Raw genomic sequence first — 26,481 nt, 5'->3', positions numbered from 1 at the left:
CCTCTCTGTTTTATTTCCCAAAGAGTACAAAGGGCAGGCGGTGTCTCGGGTGCAGAACTCACCAGCCATGGGTGTGATTGCTCTCCATTGTGCATTGCTGCTCTGTCCATGGAACTGGGAAAGCTGCAAGGGAGGAACTGGAGTTCACAATTCCCCAATTGATGTGTTAGCTTTCTTCCCTCTTTGGTGGATGTTTTATCAGCTCCTTATCCTGGGTTTAGGTTTGCTGGATGTTCTGCAGGGATCCTGCAGAAGGATTTGTTGTGATGGATGTGTCAGGACTGATGAACCAGATCCCAAAATGCTTTGTGTGGAGAAGTGAGCTGAGGTCCTCAAAGCTGGAGGTGCAGCCACACCAAGCCCAGCGTTAGACACTAATCCTCTCTTCCAGACACTGAGCTGTGCAGTTTGAGGGAAGAGAAATGGGAAAATTATCCTGAAATCAATCCAGACTTGCAGGAACCATTGTCCTGCATATCCAAATCTACCAAATCCCTTTTACCAAGTGATTCTCTTCCCTCTTAGTGACAAACCCAAACCAGCTCTCATGTGCTTAGTGCAGAATCCTGCTTTCCCCGATGCCCTTCACATTTCCCCGAGGGGAGGAGCGACTCGAGAGCCTCTCCCAGGGCCCTGGGGGTGCCCAGGGGCTCCCGAGGGGCCGGGGCTGGCCCTGGGCACCCAGGAATGCTCCTGGGCTGCAGCCAGCCCGGGGAAAACCATCTGTTCCCCTTGGAAAGGGGTTTGCTTCCCCCGGAGCCCTCCCCCCGCATCCCGGCTCCGGCCCCAGCTGCCGTGCTGCCACGAGCACTGAGGGAATGAATCTCCTGCGTTTAAAAATACTCCGCTTCTATTTAGATGAAAAGAAGAATCTTGCTTGCCTACACTGGCATACAAAAATAGGCTCAGTGTGAGTAAATCTTCAAAGTTTCTCTTGGTGAATATATCTAGCCTCACTTCTTTTTTTTAACTTATATGATAAGTTTATTTATAGAGTGTCCTTCTTTCCTCCTACTCTATCAAGACATTTGCAGAAGGTTGTCGCTCGTCTTGTTCAGGAGTCCTGAAATAATTTGCAGGGCCTTTGAAACATCATCGTGTTGCATAGTTGTGATCAACGTGCTGCTGTTGCATGAACATATCATATTTTAATGTGAATGTCAGGTTAGCTGAGACATTCAGGGCTTTCTTTTACTTTAGGTGCTTTACACTGGTTTGTGTTTTCACTCGAACGCTGCAGTAAAAATTCTGCATATAGTAATTTAAAATTTTCCATTTTACATGCAAGGCATTGCCTAGAAAATTAATGTGTAATATGAGAGGATTAGTAAGATGCATACACTTTCCAAACATCTCTTAAAAATAGCTTTCACTGTCACTGTAGCATCTTAATTCTGAATAATCTCACAGTCCTTCTGCAAATCTGTGCATGTAGTAACAGAGAAGCCACCTACTTCATCCTCTTGAACTGCACAATATGGATCCGGGCATGGATGGAAAAAAATGGGTTTGGAGTTGGTCTGTGCTTTGGCAGAGAGGCTGTCTGTGGGACTAGTGAGAGCATTAACGCTTGCATTAAATATTAAAGTCAGCTTTCACAATTCTTGCCCTATCTTTTCCAAAAGGCTCCGAGATCCTCGCTCTGGAATTTGCTCTGTGCAGATCTGGGGAATGCTCTGCCAAGGGGTGGAAGCTGTGGCAGGGGAGCCAAGGCGAGTGTTCCTGAGCTGGGGGACGCTCTGTGCCCGGACTTTGGCCCGGGCTGACCGGAGGTGCCCTGGGCTGGGCACGGACTCCCGGGATCTCCACAGGGACCGCTGAGTCCGGCCCTAAAGCCCACACCGGGATCAGCCCTGGAATGGATGGGAGCCCCAGCAGGGATAAGGGAACGGTGTAAATATCGAAATGGGGCTGCCAAAAGATGCACCAGGCTCTGCTGCGTGCTGCCAGGACATGGCACAACGGGCACGAACTGATGCCCAGGGAGCTCCACCTGAACATGGGGAAGAACTTATCCAAGGGGCACTTTACCCAGAGAGGCTGCACAGCCTCCCCCATGGCATTATCCCAGACATGATCCTGCGCTCCGGGCTGTCCCACCGCGCTCCTTCCACCCCGAGCCATCTCCACCTTCCCGGGGGCCGCGGGCCCGGCCGGAGCGGGATTCGAACCCGCGGCGCCGCCGCTCAGCCGCCGCCCGCAGCCGCTAGATGGCGCCGGCCCAACGAGCAAGGCGGGGGCTCCGCAGCGCCCCGGACGCCCCTGGCGGCCGCGCGCCGCCGCCGCACCCGCCTTCCCCCAGCGGCGCCGGCGGCCATGGCGGTGCGCGCCCACGTGACGGCGCGGCGGCCAATGGGAGCGCGGCAGGGGGGCCCCGACCGCCGTCCCTGTGGCCGCCATTAAAGAAAAAGGGTCTCGGAATTACCCGGGAGCCGGATCCGCTCCCGCTCCGGCCATGGGGGACCCGCGCTGAGGCTCCCGCCGCCACAGGATGCCGCGGCCGGGCAGCCGCCGACAGAGGCACCGCTGAGGGGAGGCGACGCGCCGGCGGGGGCTTCGCGGCACCGACTCCGCCAGCGGCAGCAGCGGCGGCGGCCGCCGCGTCCCTGTGTGTCGGCGGCGCCGGGAATTGCGGGGCTCCGACCCCTTCGGGCTGAGCAGAGCCCGGGGCTCGGCCGCCGCCTCCCCGCCCTGCCCAGGAGCCTCGGGGAGGGGGCCCTCCGCCCACCGCCCCCGCGGGGACCCGCACCTGAGGAGAGCGAGCGGTCTCGGGGCTCCCCCGCCCCCCCGGCACAGACCGCTCCGGCTGAAGACGATCGTTTTTTATATTCCCCCCCCTCGCGCTTTTTTTTTTTTTCTTCCCCTGTTTTGTTGGTTTTTTTTTTTTTTTTTTTTCTTTTTTTTTTTTTCCCCTTTATTTTTAAAGGACCGGCCTCGCAGCTGAGCTGGTCCCTCCCCGCCTCGCCGCCCCCCGGGCTCTGGCGGGGGTCGCGTCCCCCTGCCCGCGGTGAGGGCTCCGCTTCCCCCGAAGAGACTTTGCGGGGTCCCCCGGCCCCCGAGGACAGCTGGGGAGGACCAGGCTCCCCGAAGACACTCTGCGATTTACCGCGTCCTCCTCCTCCCCCGAAAAGGCTGGGGATCGGCCTCCCGGAGACTCCTCCATCCTTCCCCGAAGAGACTTCGAGGGTCACCCGCAATTTCCTCCTTCCACCCTTCTCCCCCTCCCTCCTTTCCCCACGGAAGGAATTTTTACCCAGCGGAGGATATTTTGGTTTCGCCCTCGCTGCGAAGAGTATTTCGTTTTGGGGAGGGGGGGTTTCCACACGGGAATTTAATCCCCCGCTGGGCTGCTAAGGAGACTTTTGCGGCCTTTCTCTCTCAAGGAATACCTTCCCCCCTCCCCTGCCCCCGCAGATGTTTTTTTGGGGTACACCCCAGGAAATTTTTCTTGCTCTGCCTTTACGAATTCTTCAGACTGGCCTTGCTTCTGGCCCCTGAAGTTTGTTTTTATGATTTTAAATTTTAATTTATTTGGAATATTTTTGGAGCAGGGGAGAAGAATCTGACCCCCCCACACCCTGTTGCCCTCGGACTCCGAAGAGACGAGCCTGGATTTTTCTCTCTCCCACGGCCAATCCTTCCCAGTCATTCCACAATTTGCCCCTTTCTCATCTGATGACTAAAGGAACAGGAGGAAGAGGAGGGGGGGTTCTGGATTAATTGCCCCCGCTGGATTATTTATTTTTTCCTGCTTCTCTTGCTTGGCATCTGAGAAGAGAGGAAGGAGGGATGTCAACTGATTTTTACCCCTAGCCCCCTGGATTAATTACCCCATTTTTATTCTCTTGTTGGATCAATTACCCCTTCACCTTACCTCCTCTCCCTCCCCTCCTTATGCGAACGAGAAGACAAGAGGAACAGGGAGGATTTTGATCTTAATCTCCCGTCGTTGGATTACTTACCACCTCCCTCTTTCTGTTCTCCCCTTCCACGGCGGCTTTACACCCCCGATTGAGCTCCAGAAGACGAGAAAACGTTCTGAGTTCCTCTTTAATTTTTTATATTTTATTTTTTTTTTTAATATTCTCCCCCCCCCCTCTCTCCCACACCTCTCTGTCTCTCCTCGCGGGTTATTCCCCCTGCCACTATTTCGCGTGCGTCTGTAAATCCCTTATTTAATTGTATTATTATTTGTGCGTGTGCAGAGCCCCCCTCCCCCTTTCCCTCTCGCTGTCTGTCTCTCCCTCTCTCCCTCTCTCTCCCTCTCTCTCTCTCTCTCTGTCTGTCTCTTTCTTTCTTGTCGGAGGCTGTGGGATAATGGCGTGTGGGTTGTGGCTGTGAGGATGAGTTCCTGCTTCGTGCCGAACGGGGCCAGCCTGGAGGATTGCCATTCCAACCTCTTCTGCCTGGTGAGTGTCGGCCCCCGGCTCGCAGCCGCCCGGGGCCACCGAGGGAAGGGCTGGGAGCTCCGGGGGAGGGGGAAGGGGCAGTGGAAGCAAAGCAGCCATTTTTAGCGGAGCTTCTGCTGGATGAGCCCTCGGAGTAGGCCCTGCCTGGAGCAGCCAACTCTCCCATGCCCCTCTGGTTCCCCTCCATCGCTGTCTGTCTCGCCTCGCCCCTCCCTCCGCTTTCTTCCTGGATAGCAGCCTCCCTGGAACTCGCCTTTTCCTTCCCTTTCCGTGCCTTCCAACTTTTCCTCCTTTCTCCCCTGCCTCTGAGCCTGGTGTTTCTCGGAGCTGCTGCTGCTCCCGGCCCCACATCTCGGGGAACTTTCTCTTTTCCCTCCTCACTCGTGACATCCCAGGCGAATCCTCCCCTTCTTCCTCATCTCTTTCCCTGCTTGTTTTTATTCTGGTGATGCCCTGTTTTTATTTTGGTGATGCCCTGCCTGTCTTGTGTTTTGATGTGCACCATTTTGTAGTCGTTTTTTTTAACCCAAATACCAAATCGTTGGTATTGTTGAATTTTGGTAGCTCAAAGAGTAAATTCGATTTAACTGGACTGTGATGCAATTTTTTGGTGTCTGTGCTGAGCTGTTTCATCAGCTTTTAATGCAAATGAGCTAATCTTAGCTGTCTGCCTGATATTTATGATCCTAGAGATTGTTACAACAATCCTGTGCCAATCTGTGGCACTCATATTTTTGGATGGAGGGGAATCTGGGCGGCCTGACTGTGTCTGCAGCCTGCATCAGGCCTGCAGCTCCAGATTAATAGCACAATTTCAAATCTGAAAGTCTTTCTGAAGTAGCAACTGTTGCAGACAACCTTTCATCTAAATTGCTCTCCTGCTGAAGGTAGGGAGGCTGCCATGTTAGGTTTAAATGTTGCAGTAATCTTTTGTGTGTTGTCATATTGGGAAGACAAAAAATAGTAACTTCTTAGCAAATGCCAGCCTGCCTGGCTCTGCCTTCCCAAAGAGAACCCGGGGCAATGCCTCCCCTACCTGCCTTGAGGTGCCTGTGCTGGAGTGAAAAAACTGAGTGCTAAAACTTGGTGTTGTGATGGAGATAATCCAGGAATTGTGTTCTTCCCGTTACACACGGTAGTAGCTCTTTCCCTGTGTAAAGCCAAATTAATTTTTGCCTAGGAAGGGGTTTAGTGGATCATTATCAGCGTGGTTGCAGGTCTAACATATAATTGAATGACAAAACGAGGATTTAAATCGTTGAAATGTGGTGTGAGGAATGAAAAGTATGATAGCTCTTGGTAAAATCAGTGAGGACGAGAGATTTCCTGGGGGAGAGACAGAATTTTTTGCCATGGAGAAACTTGTGAAATTTTCCCAAGTGGTAGATGGCTGGAAGAATGTGTGATTTACTGTATCACCTATTTCCATGGAGTAATCTTGGATGGAAAAGGCAGTGTATGCATAAGTAAGCAAAAAGAAAGATGTTCTTTGCTAAGGCAAGTGCTGAGGAGATTGGGCCGTGTCAGTCTGTGAATAATAACATTACTCACTCGTCTTTCCCTCTTTTACTTGAAATCAAATCTGCTTTTTCTCTGTGTACCCTTAAAGCTGCAGTGAAAACAAACAGCTCTTGCTTTCCTGCAGTTATTAAACTGGGAGCACCCAGGGATCCTAAAGCACACAGAACCAACCAACCAACCAACCAACCCAGTTCCGTGAAATCCTGGGGGATCCCTTTCTCGGCTCCCCTTCCCCGCGCGCGGACGCGCTCGCCGTGGATGTGCCCGCACGCTGACAGCCCTTTTCTCCCTGCAGGCTGATCTGACTGGCATTAAATGGAAGCGTTACGTGTGGCAGGGCCCAACGTCTGCCCCCATCCTGTTCCCGGTGACGGAGGAGGATCCCATCCTGAGCAGCTTCAGCCGCTGCCTCAAGGCCGACGTGCTCAGCGTCTGGCGCCGCGACCAGCGGCCCGGCCGCAGGGAGCTCTGGATATTCTGGTGGGGGGATGACCCCAACTTTGCTGACCTGATCCACCATGATCTCTCAGGTAGGAGCTTGCTGGCACCTTCCTCTGGTCACTGGAAGGATCTGTACGTTCTTTGGTCACTGGAAGGATCTGTACGTTCTTTGGTCACTGGAGGGATCTGTGCATTCTTTGCTCGCTGCTGCTCAGGGCTCGTTTCCGACACCTGCACCAGGTGGAGTGTTAGCTCCAGAAAGGATGAATTTGTTGCTGTAACCCTCTCCAAATTATTGCAACCATCTGCTCTCTCCCTTGGACTGCTGGATTTTTCAGAAACAAGGGATTTTTGGATTTTTGGTCCCCACTTGTTCCCTTGAAAGAAACAAAACACAAGCCTATGAGTTTTGGCAGCTTCTTCATGAGAAAGCTGTGCTGAAAGCTGTGCCTGTGATTCACAAGTGATGTCTTAAACATGTTTTGATAAGATCCCTTTTGTTTGGGCAATTAGAATTTTCAAATTCAAATAGTAAAGCTCATTTTATTATGTAATAAGAAGTGTAGAGATCTGGGCAGCTCTTGAGCTTTTTGGGGTTGTTTTGGTTGGAATTCACACCATCAGTGAGAAGCCCTCAGAAGGAGGCACCAGGAACTAACCAGCTGTTTCCATGCAAAATCTGTAAACCTTTTAGTTTTTATGATTCCTCTCCCCCACTTTTCCTGGTGCCCTGAACCTGCTTTCAAACCCAGCCTTTTGAAAGACTGACAATATTTGTATTTCTCAATAATGTTGTACTTCAAATTTGGCACCTTCCTTTGGAACTGTTTGCTTGTTGAGCTCAATTCCCCACGTAGATGGTTCCAGCTGCTTATCAGCAAGGTGACGAAGTTAGATATTTAAATTGGGTGAGTCTAAAGGTGAGACTCAACTAATTCGAGGGAAAAAAAAAAAACAACCAACAAACACATCACTCTAATTTCCTTTCAAATAATGTACAGTATTCAGATTACTGAAGTGTAAAATGAGCCCAAGGTTTGGTGACCTGGTAACCAGAAATTGTTAATGCTGCCTCTGTGTGTGTGTGTGTGGATAAGCTGGAGAACAAACAGGAGTTTAAAGTGCCACTGAGGAAGTTGACTTGAAACAATTTAATAATGTGTGGAATTTTCATACAAAAATACTGTGATCTGAAAAACAATTGACGCACTGAAATGATGTTTATTTCTTTGAATAGTCGACTTCAAAGATTGAGCTGTTGCTCCTATTCCTGTCTGTCCTGGAACTACAAACTTTGCATTTTAAATGGCACTTACACTGGAGTTTGCTTGATATTTTAGTGCATTTGAGGCTTCCTTCTTATGACCTATAAATAACCTCAGTTGTGACCTGCAGGGAACATCCTTTGTGTGCCTGAGATGTGACTTGGACCCAGTGCTGGCTGGTTTTGGCCTGGGCCTGCCCTGAGCCAAGACCAGCACTTGTGTGGAAGGACCTGTGTGAATTGTTTGTGTTGTTGTGGGATTAAATTGAGACAAACACATTTAGAGTGGGAAATCCAGTGAAATTTAAGCCATTTAAAAAGTGCAATTTTGTGCTGCCTAACCACTAAAATTATTTGTTTGAGCAACTTTCTTTGCCACTTCTTGAATCTGTCTGCTGGTGATTTATCACAGAGGGACATTTGGAAACAGCAGTGGTTTGTAGCTACAGTTCCAGCTCAGCCACTTGTTTGTGCTTGTCCAGAATTCCCCTTTTGCACAGGTGGATAAGCAGATATCATCCCAGGGAATTACCAACTCTTAACCTCTCTTAGGGTGTAAGGCAGAGATAGTGCAGGATTAGAGTCTCCCAGCCATGTCTTTGGGTATTTTCTTGGTTCAGGTCACCTGTGGGTGCCTGTGCTTCCCCAGAGCTGTTCCACACGTGTTGTGTGCAGTGCTGCTGCTCCTCAGGCTGTCACCTGCAGCTGGCTCTGACACTGCAGAGGTTTTGTCCTCCTGGAATGAAAAAGAGAATTTGTGTGTGAGAGGCTCTGGTGCCAGGAGCTGGTACAGACCCTCCTGTGCATCTCAGCTGAGGGGTGCCCACAGCTGCACTTTTTCTCTTTGCTGTTACACAAAATCTTCACGTGGATCTCATAGAAGAGAGAATTATGGCTGAACCCAAACAATGTTATCTGACCTTTGTCGTAGCCTAATGGATTTTTTCATCGGTGGACAATTTCTCCTGGTAATTCACACTGCCTTGTTCTCCCAATGACTGCTTGTTACATTTTCAATGGGAATGATAAATGACTTCTTAGCACAGGCTTGTTACCTGCAAAATTGATTGGAAATTGTTTGCTGCTGGAGGCTGAGGTGCTGCCTCATTTGGAAGTTTGCTGCTGGATGGGTGAAGGATTGTCCTGCAGGATGGGGACAGGGAGCAATGTGGGAGCAGTTTGTCCCTTAGTGCCTTTGGACAGATTTCTCCTGGAGAGGTGGCCCTTGAGAGAGCCCTGGTTAGAAATCTGCCAGAGCCACATTAATAACCCCTGATTCTGCTCCCTTTGCTCTGAAACTCTGCCTGTTCAGCACAGGTTGGTATTCTGACAGTTTCTGAATTTTTGGCCATGTGCAGTTTCAGTGAACAATGGGTGTTCAGTGACTGGAACACATCTTGGTTATCAGCCCTGGGGGATTTGAAATATGTCAGCTTCCCTTTGGTCCCCTTCCCAAGATGCCCTCAGCAGGGGATGCAGGGTTGGGAATGTCCATCTTTGCATATCAGATTGAAGAAATAAATGCTATCTCTGTGTTCAGCTGTGCGTTCTGGAAGTTCACTCTGTGCCCTGGAGTCACGTTTGAATCCTGCTCGTGGCTGTGGCAGGGTTCTCACTGCAAGCCTTGGATAAGTGTCTTGTTGATGGTCAGGGATTGTTGTTGCCTCGGGGCATGTCAAAAGGAGACTTGTTCAGAGATGCTGATTGATCAGGAATATTGACTTCACTCAATCATTTATTTTTTTCCCTTCCCTAGGAACCTACTTACTGTACATACAGCCAAAAACCCAGAGCTCTGTTTCTATCCCAACGTAGCTAGAGGCAGACAGAAGTTAGTGAAATGTTATTTTAGCCTCTAACAACCTCAAAGGTTATGTTTTTGTTCTGACAGTGAGGCTTGATTATAGTAATTCTTGCAACTCAAACCCTAAAGTAGGACATCTCTTCCAATTTCAGCAGGCAATGGTCTCTCACAGCTCTGATCAGCAGTTATTTTATTAGAAAGGTTCTTTCTTATTTTCATGTGGCTACTTGTGCTCTTGGATTATTTTCTTTTAAATTGGCAGTAGATGATTTTAAACCTGAGAACAGTGGGGTATGAATTATGTACAAGACATAGTCCCAAGGAAATGGTTACAATTTGATTAATGCTGGGATAGGGGAATGCTGCTATATGGCTTTGACCTTCAAATTGCATCTCTTAAATGGTGAGCTGCAAGATGTATCTTTTTCATTCTGGTGTCTATTAAATTTGGTTAATTTACTTTAAAAATTAAAGAGTTGTCTGTCATATATCAAGATAATCAGTTTTTGTTTGCTGAACAATCTTGCTCGTGCTTCTGTGAGGGGGAAATGTATAAAAATAATGCTGGCTGGAGGAGAGCTGGGGAGAATCCTGGTGTTTGTCTGGCTGGTAAAACAGTCATGGCAGCACAGACTGATGTGTGCTGTGTGCTTTTCAGTGCATGTGCATTCTAGATCAAATCCCTGTCCCCAAAAATGCAGTGAGGTTGTGCTGATGTCAGCACTGAGTGTCTCACTGCTCCAGGACAATGGAGAGCAGAGGATGAGCCAGTTCCATTCCAAGGGGCTGCAAACCCTGCCAGTTGCAAGGAGCTGGCAAAGGCAGCTTGGAAAAGAGTTCAGCCAGTGATGCCTTTTTAAAATAACAATTGCTGCCTGAGATCATTGAACTCCTACAAAAAATACCAACAAAACCCCAACAAAAAGGGGAAAGGAGGCTTTTGCAGCATTGTGCACCTGGTGTGGGCAGGGTGAGCTGCAGCCCCGAGGCTGGGCAGGGTCTGTGAGTTCTGAGGCAGCAGAGGCATTCCAGTGTTCCTGCTGCATTGATGCTTCAGCATTTCCTCAGCCCTCCATGTTAGAGATGGAGCCACTTCAGCAAAAGTGCTGATAAGCATTATGCAAAAATGACTGAGGCAGTTTTATCAAACTTCTGTGTCTCGCTGTGAGCTCAAAGGTGACAAAGATTTAACTTTCCCTCCCCGTTTTTCCCTGACCACCATGCATGTGAAACATCAGTGGAGTCGGGTGGAAATGCTTTGTCACAGGCAGGGAATGAGGGTTTGGTGTTGGTTGTGTGTACAATGGCACGTGCAAAACCACCTGGGTACACCAGAACACTGAAATATTTCACTTACACTGCCACATCTACCTGAGTGTGCAGTTACTCAGCGTGGGGGGGGATATTGGATCCTTTGGCTGGGAAGTTTTTCAGCTTTTCCTGTGGCTTTGTAGCCAAACTTACATCTTCAAATAGAGAGGGAGAGCAGTTACCTTGTTATCCTTGCAAACTGCCATGGCTACACTCTTACAGAGAGGGTCTGCTTTGGAATTTAGAAAAGATTCAGGATTTAGGAAAGATTCTGCTGGGTACAGAGCATAAAACCCCTGTGTGTGACACTGGTAAAGGCCAAGCAGCACAAAAACCAACCTGGAATGGAGCTGAGTGTTCTCACTGGGGGATTTTGGACATTTTGGGTGCCCAGTCTGGGATCCAGATTCTGTTCAGTGAGTGTGGGTGACAGACACCACTCTAAGAGCAACAAACTTCAGCTGTCTTACTCAGATTCTTACACCGGTATTTTAAAATTGTATTGTTTTCCTTTTTTTCTTTGCTTCTCACTTGTTTCAGGCCCTCAAAACAGAATTTCAGTAGCTTTGCTGGGTAGTTCTTGCTTTGAGCAGTTTAAAGTATTTTAATTCAAAAATCTGGGGTTTTCAATGGAAAACTTCCACTCCAAGTGTTTCTGTCACACCATTACAATGTTGTGTACAGCAGCAGTTTCACATGACTCTGTTTATTTACTTCCCTTGGAATCTGGGGTTTATATAGGAAGTTTAATTGTATAAATCAGGTGTGTGTCAGTGTTTTTATAACTGGCACAGTCATATAAAGGTAAAAAAGGAGCCTGTGAGGTGAGAAATGCTTCCAAAAGAAAAGTCTCACTCCTGATATGAGGGAATGGATTTTTCCCCTGTGTAATTGAAATAATTGGGGGGAATTGTAGCCCAAAGTGGAGGCTTTGTTTCTTTGCATAGTTTATTTTAGAGTTCATTGAGCATTAGGGAGATATTGTTAATGGTGTGATAAACACTCGGCCTGTGGAAGAACTGGTGTTTACTGGTGTGCTGTGTGCTAAAGGAAGGAGGGAAATTCATGTTTTAGGTCTTGTCAAAAATGGCATTTTCTGGGCTGTATATTTATCTGTGCAATATAGATTTATCTATATTTATAATATATATTACTTATTAGAAATCCTTGATTAATCAATTTAGCTAAATATCTGTGAGTAACAATATGCTTTAAAAACCTGACATAAATTATATTTTAATATTTAAAGACACTCCTTATTCAGAATTCACTAAAATTACAAGAGTTTTATATTTGGAGGGTGCTCTAATTTTTTTCATTACTCCTCCAAGAGCACCACACATACAGAATGGCACAATCAGTAAAATGAACTTTACTGGTTCAGGTGAGCTGTGGGAAGAATGGAAAGGAGAAAATAAAAGTTCTGAAGGCCTCCAATAAAATTGGTAATATTGAGAAGGTGCTGACTGGAAAAGTGTGTTTATGTGTAGTATGCAAATTGCTTTTTCCTGGCCATCGTTTCCATGAATTCCTCATTCCCTGATCATTTTTAGCTTCATTTGAGGAAAACTCTGTCTAATATGTGATGTAAAGAGAGAGGCAGCAGTGGGATATGAGCATAAATTGTTTAATGGATTGACATCCCAGTAAGTGTGCTGGGGATGAGCTGAGAGAGCTCATCAGAAATGAAACACTTGTAACCTTCAGGCTGCCAGAGCTCTTCTGTGGATAACACTTGTCCAGAGTGAAATTGTGGCTTAGCACCTTTTGAAAAATGAGTCAGCAACTTCTTTTGGTTTGTTTGCATTATCAGATTGAACATTTGGATTTATTGTTGAAGAAAAATGAGAGGACCAAAGTGCCTTTTCCTCTCCCCCTCCTGCAATGAATGGTTTGCTGTGTACAGTTTCTATGAAGTGGGAGGGGTTTTCTCATGTTGAGAAACAACAATTTGAATTAAGAAGAAAAATAGTTGGCAGATGTGAGCAGATGTCATGTTTGCTTCTCTCCACCACTGAAACAGGGGGAGGGGAAGGACTAAATAGGCTTCAGAAAGTCAGAGAACACTTACTGCTGGCTTTTTGCATGAATTTGAATAATGTTCTGAAGTGAGGGTTTCTTGAGCTGACAGCTTCTTCTACCTTCCCTTTCTGTGGCAAGGTGAGAGCAGTGGCCTGGTGAGCAAAAATTGGAGTTTTAATTGTGATTTCCATCTCAGACCTTGCACTTTCTCCACATAACACACTCAGCTGAGGTCTCTGGTTCTGCAGTAACCTAAGGGAGGAGAACTTTCAGGAATTACATCCTGGGGCAAGTTCTTGCTTGGAAACTCGATCATAGCTTGGTGGTCCTGAATGAAGCTTCATCCATCCTAAATGGAGAATGGAAACATCTCATTTGTGTGAGCATCAAAACACAGGATTTGTGTTAATTCAGTATCCCTGCAATTATCCATGGCATTGCCACACCAGGCAGCACTGGCAGAACCAGAGGGGACAATCTCAAGGGAAATTTAGGTTGGATATTGGGAAAAAGTTTTTTACAGAGAGGGTGATAAATTCTGGAATGGCTGCCTGAGGAGGTGTGGAGTCCCCATCCTGGAGGGGTTTAAAACAAGCCTGGATTTGGCACTCAGTGAAGTGTTGGGGCTGGGTTGGACTCAATGATCCTAAAGGTCTCTTCCAACCCAGTGATTTCCTGAATCCTGTGAAATCTGTAAAACGCCAAACCAAAATTAGGCATAAAAACTGGAATCAGCTCCTTCCATCCAATCTTCTGGAAGCTCCTGGACGTGCTTGGATGTGTACAGAGCAGGAGTGTAACCTTTGAGATGGCGAGCAGTTTATGGTTTATAGCTAAAGTCCACGGTGGGCCGGCACAGGAGTTAATGTTTGCTCTGCTCCGAGCTGAGCGCCCCCTGCGCTGCCACGGCCCCTCACACCCTTTGACTTTGGACTTTTGTTGCTTTTTGTTACCAGAGCCCTAGGTGATGTTGCTGCAGCGAGTTACTGTGTTATCTTGTAGCTTTTCAGTTTTTAAAAAACAACTTTTTGCTCCGCGCCAGAGCCGGAGTAGGGTGGTGAGGTGGGAAACTTTGTGGTGAGGTCTCTGCTTTGGGAGATGCTGCTCCTTGTTTTGCCTTGTCTTTCCCAGAAAATTATTTCATGGAGTGATTCATCTGTAATGATGCACACCTCCTCTTTTATAAATGATGGGGCAGGTTTGTTTACTCTTATTCTGTCCCTCAGAGTTCCTGGGAGTAACTTTCTTGTACTCACAATACCGGCCTTGTGTGGAAATGAACTTTTCCCTGTGTGGAATATACCAAAATACAAACACGCTCACCATGTTTTGGTTCCAGCAGGGTTGAAATTCCCTTCTCTGTCATAAATATTGTTTATTGTAATAATCTGTAAGGTTTTTCCTAACTAAAACTCTGAGGTGTGTGGTTTTCTAGATGCTCTCTAATTTAAGGATATCAAGACTATAGTTAATAATATTGCAACCTTTTAAGCTTGTAAGTGGCTTCCAGAGAAAGGTGAAGGGGCTTATTTCCAAGGGGGATTTAAATGCAAGGATTTGCCTGTGTTGTGAGGTTTTCTGACCACGGAGCAAAGCAGGGGAAGCAAAATTGTGTGTGAGGGAGAGGGGGGAGCAGGCAGGACCTGCTCAGAGCTGGCTCCAGCCCCTGGGATGTGCAGGGACAGAGGAGAAGCTGTTCCCACCTGGTGATTGGAGCAATCACCTCCACAGGTCCCCCCTGACCTGAATTGTTCATGACTATCCAGAGACTGGAGTAAAAATGTCTCCTTATCTATGTCAGCCAAGCTTCTCCTCTCTCTGCTGCCTGCAGTACCAGCAATGGCATTGCAGAGTAACTCTGCTGGGTTAGCCCAAGGAGAGCAGAGCACACCCTGAGGGGTAGATGTGAGCCATGAAATGCCAGGAATTAGAGCCAGAAAGGCAAGATCTGAGTGCCAGGGCTTTAAGGGCAGTATCTCAACCTTTATTATATTATTATATTATTATCCTGCTGTGAGTGTTGCTGGGGATGAATGGTATCAGGGACTCCCAGCTGTCCCTTGTTTTACCTGGGTGAGGGAATGCAGTGCCAGTGCAGCTCTTTGGAGCTGTGCTTGTGCTTTGAGGGCCCATAGACCCTGTTCAGACACTGAGCACGAGCCAGAGTGGTGCAAGAAGTTGCAGCTCCTTGTCACAAATCTCGCTTTTCCATTTGGCAAATCACCTTGGCTTGTGTGCCTGTGTTTGGTTGTGGGCACAGAAGGTGTCAGTGTTTGACTGCAGAATCCCATCGGTAGGAGCTGGGCATGGTCTTGCTGATTTTTCTCTCTGTACATCAGAAAGCAGGGCCAGGCTGCTTAAATATCTTCATTTTTAATGTTGAATTAAAAAGAAAAATGGCAGTTTTGAGTCTTGTGAGGAGAATCAGGTTGCTCTGACCAAAATTCTGAATCTGAGCATTTTTCATTATCATTGAGGGTCAGTTGATTGCTGACTTTTATTCCTGGCTTTCTTCAATCAATGCCACTCAAAGACACCAGGATATATCAAGTCTGGTTTTGATAAACTTATTTTTAAGCCTAATTGTCACCAATCCTGCAGGATGAGTAACCCGGACTCCCCAAAACACCTCACACACAGATCCCACAGCGCTCCTGCAGCCTGCAGTACACAACGCGCTGCTGCCACTTGTTTCCTTTGTGTACAAACAACTGTTGAATCTTCTTTCCCTGTGGGGGATGAGATCTTTTTCCAGCTGATCACTTTTAGCAGCTCCATCACAAAGCGAGCAGAGTTATCTGAACACCCCAGGCTGGCTTTGGTTGCGTGTTACACCGTGAATATCTCTGACAGCCTCATGGGAGAGAAGGGGCCGTTGTTGTCGGGTTTTCGGCTGTTTGGAGGGCCTGGAAAGGCCCGGGGTGGCCTTGGGGCAGCCGCGTATCGAAGGACGAGAAGAGGCTTCAGTTCTTCTTTCGGTTTTTATGTTTATTAATTGTTTATCTAAAAGATTTTCTTTCAGCCCGACAGAGCTCTGCTCAGCAGCCAGCCATGAGCACACTGTGCTGCCCTCCGGGCGGTCACCTATCTTTATACCCAAAGTTACGTGTACAATATTTATCATTTTTCCCCAATCCTTTTTATTCTTATTACCCGGTGCACTTTCAGTAATGACCAATCCCAAAGTGCCACCATCACCACAGAAGATGGAGGAGAAGAAGAAGAAGAAGGAGGACAGGACACGCCCCAATTCCTCCATCTTACTTCTCTAAACCCCCCTGTACAGAAATCCTAAACCCTGTGTTTCACTCTCTAACTAACCAATCCCTTCACCATTCACCCCGGTGAAACCCTCCTGTCCTCATACAGGTGTCGTCTCCTGTGTGGGATCAAAGTCCAGCCACCAGACACTTCTGGAACATTCCAGGACTCCCGAGCCCCCCAAGGGTGCTCTCGGTGGCTCGGCACCTCAGGACTCAGATCCTGAGATCCCACAGTTGTGACGCGTGTTGCCGTGACAGGGTGGGCTAAAAGGTGATTTCTGTTTGCCCTGTGCCTTGCAGAGGAGGAGGATGGCGTGTGGGAGAACGGGCTGTCCTACGAGTGCCGCACGCTGCTCTTCAAGGCCGTGCACAACCTGCTGGAGCGCTGCCTCATGAACAGGAACTTCGTGCGCATCGGCCGCTGGTTCGTCAAGCCCTACGAGAAGGATGAGAAACCCATCAACAAGAGGTAGGAGCCTTCACTGTGCTCTCGTGGAGAACCTGGGGGGTTTGTTCTTTGTGCTTAAGAGGCTCCTGTGGATGGTTTATTCTGAAGCCCGGGTCTCTGCTCTTTCTTATTTTGCGGCTTTTTTGGAGTTCTTCAAAAGTTTCTTATGAAAGGAAGTAATGCTAAACATGGTAAACAATATCTTGTGTGCTGGTACCCATGTCCAAACCATGGACAATGGGTGTTGGGAAAGAAGGCAGAGTATTCCAGAAAAGAAGAAAAAGATACCTGAATGAAGGTAGGAAGAAATGATACCTGGATGAAGGTATCTTGGGTTTAAGGTCCTGAATGAAGATACCTTTTTTAAGGTCCTGAATGAAGGTATCTCATATTTTTTAAGGTCCTGAATGAAGGTATTTTTCTTAAGGTCCTGAATGAAGGTACCTTTCTTAAAGTCCTGAATGAAGGTACCTTTTTTAAGGTCCTGAATCAAGGTATCTTGTTTTGAAGGTCCTGAATCAAGGTATCTTTTTTAAGGTCCTGAATGAAGGTATCTCATATTTTTTAAGGTCCTGAATGAAGGTATCTCATATTTTTTAAGGTCCTGAATGAAGGTATCTCTCATTTTTTAAGGTCCTGAATGAAGGTATCTCATATTTTTTAAGGTCCTGAATAAAGGTATCTCATATTTTTTAAGGTCCTGAATGAAGGTACCTTTTTTTAAGGTCCTGAATGAAGGTATCTTGTTTTGAAAGTCCTGAATGAAGGTATCTCATCTTTAAGGACCTGAATGAAGGTATCTTACCTTTAAGGACCTGAATGAAGGTATCTTACCTTTAAGGTCCTGAATGAAGGTACCTTTTTTAAGGTCCTGAATGAAGGTATCTTGTCTTTAAGGTCCTAACTGAAGGCACCTTTTTTAAGGTCCTGAATGAAGGTATCTCATATTTTTGAAGGTCCCGAATGAAGAGATCTCATCTTTTTCAAGGTCCTGAGTGAAGGTACCTTTTTTTAAGGTCCTATCTTGTTTTGAAGGTCCTGAATCAAGGTATCTTTTTTACGGTCCTGAATGAAGGTATCTCATCTTTAAGGACCTGAATGAAGGCACCTTTTTTAAGGTCCTGAATGAAGGTATCTTGTCTTTAAGGTCCTAAATGAAGGTACCTTTTTTTAAGGTCCTGAATGAAGGTATTTTTCTTAAGGTCCTGAATGAAGGTATCTCATATTTTTGAAGGTCCTGAGTGAAGGTACCTTTTTTTAAGGTCCTATCTTGTTTTGAAGGTCCTGAATGAAGGTATCTTGTCTTTAAGGTCCTAAATGAAGGTACCTTTTTTTAAGGTCCTAAATGAAGGTATATTTCTTAAGGTCCTGAATGAAGGTGTCTCATCTTTAAGGACCTGGATGAAATATCTTATTTTTAAGGTCCTGAATGAAGGTATTTTTCTTAAGGTCCTGAATGAAGGACCTCATGAAGGTGCACCTGCCCTGGCCCTGCAGGTGACAGGACAAGTTGTGCTTGGTGACACCAAAGACTCATCATGGAGAGCTCCCAGCTGAGCTTTGGCTAAATGGCATCCCATGGGAGATGCTGAGAGTTTGGAATATCAGGATGGTTCTGCTGTCTGGGAATGCTGCTGGTGAAAGGATCCATGTGGCCTCCATGCTGGGGGGGAGGAGAGAATTTCTGATCTAAATTGGAAGGACTTCTTCTCATGGTTCTAACGTGGTTTGACACGGTCTATGTTGCCTAGCAATAAATAATGAAATGAATAAAAACTAGGTTAGCTGGAACAAGTTTAATCGCTGTTCCCAAATCAGCTTTTAAAATCCAAAGTAATTTAAAGCTTAGATGATGGGATTTTTTGTGTGGCTTTTTTTTTTTTTTATGTGTGTGTATGTGTCTATGGATGTGTTAAATCTTGCATGCAGGAAATTTTGAGATCAGTGGCTTTGCTTGTTGGGTGTGGAGTTGGCCATTGTTGGCATCTTCTGCAATAAATTTAAACTTGAAAGAAATTGAGAAGCTGTTTTGGAGCAAAAGAAGCAGAAGCACATGTTTGTGTGTGTTTCTATTAGTAGTTGTGAACTGCTGCTTTTAATTTATGTATAAACTTGTCCTTTAGTTCCAGGCATTTCTTTCTCCACCCTGGTCAGGGCAAATGTTTCCTCTCTGGGGTGTCCTTGTCCATCCATTTTTTCTGCTATAAATCAAGAGGAAAGGGTTTACTTTTAACTATTTTGGCCAATATTGGGTTGGCACAGTCTGGGCTTTCCTCCTTTGAGGAACTGGTTGTCCAAATTGCCATTTTAAACTAGCATTGGTTACGTCCTGGATTCTCTTGGAGTAATTCTATAAAGCTCTCTAGAGCAGCTGGAAAAGCTGATGAAAGCTTTTAAAATAAAATAGCAGTGTTTGTTTAATTTGCAGGCTCCGATTCTTTTTTGAAGAAGGTCAGAATGTCAGCGTGCTTGATGAAAATAACTGAAGGAATTGTGTGCTTACTCACACAATTTCATCATATGTAACCCAGAACTACAGGAGAAATATGTAAATAGCTTTGACAGATCTGTGTAAAATATTTTATTGTTGAGAAATGTCAGTATTTCCTACCAGATAGCTCAGTGCCATGTGATGCTGTGAGCCCTTCTGGAGTGGAGTGGGGGAATGGTGAACAGATGTGTGCTCTCGTGGCAAACTTGGCCCATCCCTCCCAGGAACGTCCAGAATTGGGATCCTCTCTGCTCTCAGCAAGGCTGGGCTCTTCTGAAGGGTCAGTTCAGGCTGTGGGAGAGAGCCAAACCCTGCCATGGGTGTGTGTGTGCTGCCTCTGCAGCTCCAAACACTCCTGGGTGAAAGGAACATTTCTGTCATGGCCAAGGTTCAACGTGACCCTGCAGCAAACCCCACACACAGGGACCTGGAAAAAGCTCTGAATGCTGCACCTGGGGTGCTGATACATCTCCTACCAGCCAGCTGCTCTAAAACTAACAAAAATAACCCTTAATACAACTTCTGCATGGTTTTCATTCCTTAGCATCCATTTAATCAGCCAAACCTATACAAAGTTTATACTTTTTTGTAGATGTGGCTGACTTAATTAAAAACCAAACTAAACCCCCAACAGCCCCTCTTGTGTTAGTGAGTATTGATCTTAAGCACAATCTAAAGAATCAGTTTTGAAGCTGTATTTTTGTATTTTATCCTATGTTACTCTGCTGTCTTTGGGACTGTTCTTTGCATTAAGGTTCAGAAACCTGGCAAGGAATTCCTGGGCCTGTGTGATCTGAGGAAATCTGGGAACCTGGGAAGGAATTCCTGGGCCTGTGTGATCTGAGGAAATCTGGGAACCTGGCAAGGAATTCCTGGGCCTGTGTGATCTGAGGAAATCTGGGAACCTGGGAAGGAATTCCTGGGCCTGTGTGATCTGAGGAAATTTGGTAACCTGGCAAGGAATTCCTGGGCCTGTGTGATCTGAGGAAATCTGGGAACCTGGCAAGGAATTCCTGGGCCTGTGTGATCTGAGGAAATTTGGTAACCTGGCAAGGAATTTCTGGGCCTGTGTGATCTGAGGAAATTTGGGAACCTGGGAAAGAATTCCTGGGCCTCTGTGGTCTGAGGAAATTTGGGAACCTGGGAAGGAATTCCTGGGCCTGTGTGATCTGAGGAAATTTGGTGTCCTGGGAAGGAATTCCTGGGCCTGTGTGATCTGAGGAAATTTGGAGTCCTGGGAAGGAATTCCTGGGCCTGTGTGATCTGAGGAAATTTGGTGTCCTGGGAAGGAATTCCTGGGCCTGTGTGATCTGAGGAAATTTGGAGTCCTGGGAAGGAATTCCTGGGCCTGTGTGATCTGAGGTAATTTGGTGTCCTGGGAAGGAATTCCTGGGCCTGTGTGATCTGAGGAAATTTGGGAACCTGGGAAGGAATTCCTGAGCCTGTGTGATCTGAGGAAATTTGGTAATCTGGGAAGGAATTCCTGAGCCTGTGTGATCTGAGGAAATTTGGGAACCTGGGAAGGAATTCCTGAGCCTGTGTGATCTGAGGAAATTTGGTAATCTGGGAAGGAATTCCTGAGCCTGTGTGATCTGAGGAAATTTGGGAACCTGGGAAGGAATTCCTGGGCCTGTGTGATCTGAGGAAATTTGAGAACCTGGGAAGGAATTCGTGATCTGAGGAAATTTGGTGTCCTGGGAAGGAATTCCTGGGCCTGTGTGATCTGAGGAAATTTGGTAATCTGGGAAGGAATTCCTGGGCCTCTGTGGTCTGAGGAAATTTGGTGTCCCGGGGATGTCAAGTTTGCCACCAGTGTGCTTTGGATGCTCATTTATCTCACCCTGCACTTTGAGGCTTGGCCAGCCACTGCAGAGAGTTGTTCCCTGTGTTTTACAGCTGCACATTTCAGTCAGGGTGGTTGTTCTTGCTGGGAATCCTCAGTTCCAAGGATTCAGTGTACAGTGGAGCAGGCAGTGCCCTGGGAGTGGAGGGGACTCCTTGCCCTGGCTGAGCTGCAGGACCCCCCTGTGTCCCTGCTGTCCCTGTGAAGGATGTGCACCTGGAGCTGTTCCTTTCATGGGCAGCTGATCCCATCTGGATTTTTCCCAGTTCTGTTTGCTTCCAGAAGGGAGATTTTCTGTGCTTGCTCTCCCAACAGCAGCAGTGCTGGCACGGCCAGGAGGGAGGCTGGGGTTGCTGCTCGGTGTTGGGCTGTGAGAGCAGCTCCTGCAGCAGCCCTGCCTTCCTGCCTCTTGCTCTGCTGGGCTTCTCCTCCTTTATATTAAAATAAAAATTCCATGGCATTGTACACTTGAATTTTAAAGGAAAGTCCTGAACGTTCATAATTGGCACTGGTGTGGTGCTGAGCGGGGAAATCAGAATGAGACAGATCTGAGTGTTTGCTGTGTCATATGTGACTCCTGAACAAATAAACTTATTAAAATAACCTCTATTATATGGGATCTGTTAACACTTGAGCTGTGGGAGCAGGAACCCCTCAGCTGTGCCCTGTGCAGTCACCAACCCTGAGCTGCTCCAGCAGCCCTGAGCAAAGGAATCTCATCTGGAATCCCATCTCTGAGAACAAGTTCATAACTTGGAACTATCTTATTTGGGTACAGTTAGAGTTGGTTTATAATTTAAATTTTAATTGGTGGATTTTTTTAAACACATTTTTAAGGAAGGTTCTTAAGAATAGTAGTTATGAGTATAAACTTTGGGGTTAAAGATTAATGAAACTATTTAGTAATTTGAAGTTTTAGTAATTAGAAGTATTTTAGTAATTTGAAGTTTTGGTTTTTTTAAGGATAGAGATTCTTTGAATATACTAAACATTTTTTACCAAGATTTGAAAGTGGTTACAGATAGGATTATGAGTTTGGATGTGAAAGTGTGAAGGTGGAGGAAGTGTAGTTGGATGAGACACTGATTATTTAGTATGAAAGCAGAAAGAAGAGAAGCTGGGTTACGGTTCAGCATCTCCCTGATGCTCTCTGAGGTTCCAAGTCTGGTTCCACTCCTGTTTCTCCACAGGGCAGGGCTGGAGCAGCTCCCTGAGGCAGGGGGTGTGTGCTGGGGTCTTGTTGCCCATTTTTAAGTGGGTGATTTCATCTTTCCAGATGAATAAAAAACCACAGAGAGGATTTTGCTGAAGGTTTTTTCTGCAACCAAACAAAAAATTAAAAAATCTTTGTATTTATCACAACCTGTTTTGGACACTTGGACACTACAGAAGCTCATTAATGTGGTTGAAATGAGTACACATTAAATTAAAATTTGCCAAATAGGAATGTAATTCTGTTTTCTCCTTTCAGTTGTTTTGTTGCTGCTTTCAGGGATGTGGCTGTGTTGGTTTTATTCCAAAATCCCCTCACAAATGTGAGATGGAGACTGATCTGTCCCACCCCACTGTGCTGCTTGAATTGCCTTTGGATGAGTCTGCTCCTCTTACTCATTACTGGGGTATACCTGCAATAAATATAATTAGGAAAGCTGTCAGATTAATTACTATTTTAGATAGAAATTATATAAATCAAATATGACACTCCTAATGAAGTACCAAGGGTTTATGTGAGGGGCATCTCTTGGAGTTTTTGGTAATAATTACAACTTGCTAAACTTTAACACAATTGAAATAGCAGTAAGCAAACAATTGAGTAATCCTGAATTGGTGGGTGGATCTGATAGACAGCTAAAAGTCTAGAATGCTAAAAGCTGCTATATTACTTGTATGGTTGCTTTTTTTTTCCCCTTGTAATTGGGAAATAATGCAGCCATTGCAGTGGGTGGCAAAGCAGAACTTGTGTCTGATGAGTTCAGTAAAAATGGTGAAAAAACACCAGAGAAACACCACACACCCAAAACAAAAAATACACAAACCACCCCACAAGCCACTTGAAAATTCATAAGTGATAAGGTTATCATAACTTGCTGCACAGGTTTCAGGGTAATTCTGTTTACCACAAGTCTGGCTTCAGATTTTACAATGCCAGGCCACCATTCTCTCTTTTTAAACTTCCCACAGAAATAGAAAATATAATAAGTGTATCACTTCCTGGGAAGTGACTGCTGGAGAACATTCCAGATGCCAATTTGGCTTTATTTGAAACCTTTGTACATCTTGTAGTTTTCTTGTTTTGAAGGTTGCTTATCATAGTTCTGGAGAGGGATTTTTTTTTTCTCTGCCTCATTTTGCCACGAGGAAGAGGAGGCACTGAGGATGTGAAGGCTGAGGTTGGAGGAAGAGGAGGCACTGAGGATGTGAAGGCTGAGGTTGGAGGAAGAGGAGGCACTGAGGATGAAGGCTGAGGTTGGAGGAAGAGGAGGCACTGAGGATGAAGGCTGAGGTTGGAGGAAGAGGAGGCACTGAGGGTGAAGGCTGAGGTTGGAGGAAGAGGAGGCACTGAGGGTGAAGGCTGAGGCTGGAGGAAGAGGAGGCTGAGGATGAAGGCTGAGGGAGTGCAGCCCTGCAGAGGAAGAGGAGGCACTGAGGATGAAGGCTGAGGCTGGAGGAAGAGGAGGCACTGTGGGTGTGAAGGCTGAGGCTGGTGCAGCTCTGCAGAGGAAGAGGAGGCACTGAGGGTGTGGAGGCTGAGGTTGGAGGAAGAGGAGGCACTGAGGATGAAGGCTGAGGCTGGTGCAGCCCTGAGAGGAAGAGGAGGCACTGAGGATGAAGGCTGAGGTTGGAGGAAGAGGAGGCACTGAGGATGAAGGCTGAGGTTGGAGGAAGAGGAGGCACTGAGGGTGAAGGCTGAGGTGGTGCAGCCTGGGGAGGAAGAGGAGGCACTGAGGATGAAGGCTGAGGTTGGAGGAAGAGGAGGCACTGAGGATGAAGGCTGAGGTTGGTGCAGCCCTGAGAGGAAGAGGAGGCACTGAGGGTGAAGGCTGAGGTTGGAGGAAGAGGAGGCACTGAGGGTGAAGGCTGAGGTGGGAGGAAGAGGAGGCACTGAGGGTGAAGGCTGAGGTTGGAGGAAGAGGAGGCTCTGAGGGTGAAGGCTGAGGTTGGAGGAAGAGGAGGCACTGAGGGTGAAGGCTGAGGTTGGAGGAAGAGGAGGCACTGAGGATGAAGGCTGAGGGAGTGCAGCTCTGCAGAGGAAGAGGAGGCACTGAGGGTGTGAAGGCTGAGGTTGGAGGAAGAGGAGGCACTGAGGGTGAAGGCTGAGGGAGTGCAGCTCTGCAGAGGAAGAGGAGGCACTGAGGGTGAAGGCTGAGGTTGGAGGAAGAGGAGGCACTGAGGATGAAGGCTGAGGCTGATGCAGCCCTGAGAGGAAGAGGAGGCTGAGGATGAAGGCTGAGGTGGTGCAGCCCTGCAGAGGAAGAGGAGGCTGAGGATGAAGGCTGAGGTGGTGCCGCCCTGCAGAGGAAGAGGAGGCTGAGGATGAAGGCTGAGGTGGTGCCGCCCTGCAGAGGAAGAGGAGGCTGAGGATGAAGGCTGAGGTGGTGCAGCCCTGCAGGCTGCCATTGGGATGGCCACGGCTGCAGTGTCAGTCTGAGGGGATTTTTTACATCAGGCCCTGCTGTGCCATCAGCAATGTTTTGGCATTTACAGCTCCTGCCTGTCTGCCCCTCCCTGCCCCTCACACCAAGGAAATGCTGCTTTTAACCCCATTTTAACTTTTAACCCCATTTCTGCCCTCCCTTCTCCCACTTCCCACGATCATCTTTCCTCAGGAAGAGAATTTTACTTCTCAATCCCCTGGGATGCTGTTGGGAATTATTATTATAATTAAGGATCCGAATGAGATTTCTGGGTGCTAAAGCTCCAAAATTCCTTCACACTCGAGAGAGTTAACTACAAACCAAGGTTCACCCCCAGGTTTTGGGTTGATTTCTGTCTATTTAGTCTGCAACCAAGTGCTAGGGCTGGAATATTTTCTATTAAGGCTGCTGGAGTCTTTGCAGTGTAAATTTCCTCCCTGTGTTAATCTTTAAATCAAACAATGTCAACACTTTTTTGCAGCAGCTCTAATGAGGCTGCTGTGGGCCGGCAGCAGAGCAGGTGATGTTTTTCCTTGTGCTGCAGACAGCTGGAATTGAGAGCTGCTGTAAGTAGGACAGTGCAGGATAAACAGCAGGAGCTGAGAGCATCGATCACATGGTTGTCTCTTTGCAATATTGGGTTGCTACAGAGACTACAAGCAGACAAATTTAGCACTTTACATCACAAAGCAGTTTTCTCTTATTTAGCTTCAATTACACTGGTAGTTGGTTCATCAGGAAAAAGGAAACAAAATGAAGATGCTCTGGGTTTTTAGCTTTCGAGTATAAATCTGCTCTTTTTGTTCACTGAACAAGAAAATAATACAAAAACCGTACAGACACTTCAGATTTTGTTAAGTGACAATTTTATAATGCATTTTCGTTTTGAACTTTGAAAAAATGTGGCTTAACAAGATGTTTGTAAATGTTTCAGGATGGGAAAGAGCAATACAGGGAGAGCTGTTCCCTGCCTTTGGACACAGGGGTGTTTAGAGCTGTTATCCTTCTCCCAAAGAACTTCTGCATCTTTATTCTTTATAGCACATGTGTATTTATTTCCCTGTGAAAGCTCAAGTTCAGATAATTGAGATTTGCAGCCTCAAATTAAAGGATGCTAAAATCCAAGGTGACAGCTTTATTAGTTTCGTTTAATTTCTGAAATACAGGAAAGTGAGCAAACTCTTTGTAGTATTGTTTATAATTGTATCTGGAAAAATATATACCTTTGTGTGGATATATAAACTTCTTGCTGCCTCCTGAAAAAATCAGTTTGCTTCCTTTTAAAATACCATGCTGGAGTTTTAGTGTGTATAAAAATAAAGTTGGTTTTATTGGGATGAAGCTAAGGCCTTAAATAATGAAGTTAATTTAAAATGTGGCAGTCTAAGGCAACTGTGGCTTATTCTGGAATACAGATTGCCTGCTGCATTTATGTTTGTTTTAGTGCACATAACTCAGTTATGGAATAAATAAATATTTTTAACTCTCAGGTCTAAGTCAAATCAAAACATCCTCAGCCACAAAGAATGCTCTGCAGAGCCTTTTGACAGGAGTCATTAATGATGTGCTTTGAACTGGAAGGGTTTTTTCTACTTTGCTATTAGCTATGTTTTTGTGCTTTGTGTTATCATGAAAATCAGCTTTCTGCTGTGCTTCCCTGCCTGGCCATGGGGAGTTAGGCAGGGATGCTGGAGAGCATCTCTGCTGCTGCCTTTGTGCAGGGGGAGCAGCAATTCCTGCATTCCTGACAGACCCTGCATTCCTGACAGACCCTGCATTCCCTGGGAACGGAGCTGAGCTGCTGCTGGGCTGCCCTGCCCTGCTTTTGGGGTTCACTTCTTTCCTGTGTGCTGATCCCAGCACGAGCTCACTGAATTCCCTGCTCCTTTAGGTCAGAACAGGATTGGGGAGTTTGGCAGTTCAGGGTTGTGGATGGGGAACTGGGGATGGCACCTTTGGAACAGGGGGGGCTTTGGGAGAGCAAAGGTGGAGGGAGCTGGAGGAGAAACTTCTCAGTACCTGGGGGTTC

General features: G+C 46.6%; 1 protein-coding gene across 1 annotated transcript in view; it reads left to right on the top strand.

The window, feature by feature from the left end:
* Window positions 1-4,103: 4,103 nt before the first annotated feature.
* Window positions 4,104-26,481, top strand: part of MED13 (mediator complex subunit 13) — a 62,572-nt gene continuing 40,194 nt past the window's right edge. Inside the window, exons 1-3 of the mRNA XM_005495565.4 lie at window positions 4,104-4,409; window positions 6,226-6,460; window positions 16,336-16,504. Of these exons, the coding sequence (XP_005495622.3) occupies window positions 4,344-4,409; window positions 6,226-6,460; window positions 16,336-16,504 (470 nt within the window). The 5' untranslated portion in view covers window positions 4,104-4,343. The remainder of the gene's footprint in view (window positions 4,410-6,225; window positions 6,461-16,335; window positions 16,505-26,481) is intronic.

The sequence above is a fragment of the Zonotrichia albicollis genome, chromosome 22, assembly GCF_047830755.1.
Source record: "Zonotrichia albicollis isolate bZonAlb1 chromosome 22, bZonAlb1.hap1, whole genome shotgun sequence".
Classification (NCBI taxonomy): Eukaryota; Metazoa; Chordata; class Aves; order Passeriformes; family Passerellidae; genus Zonotrichia; species Zonotrichia albicollis.
Note: the sequence above shows the minus strand (reverse complement) of the source record. Positions and strands in the feature narration are given on the sequence as shown.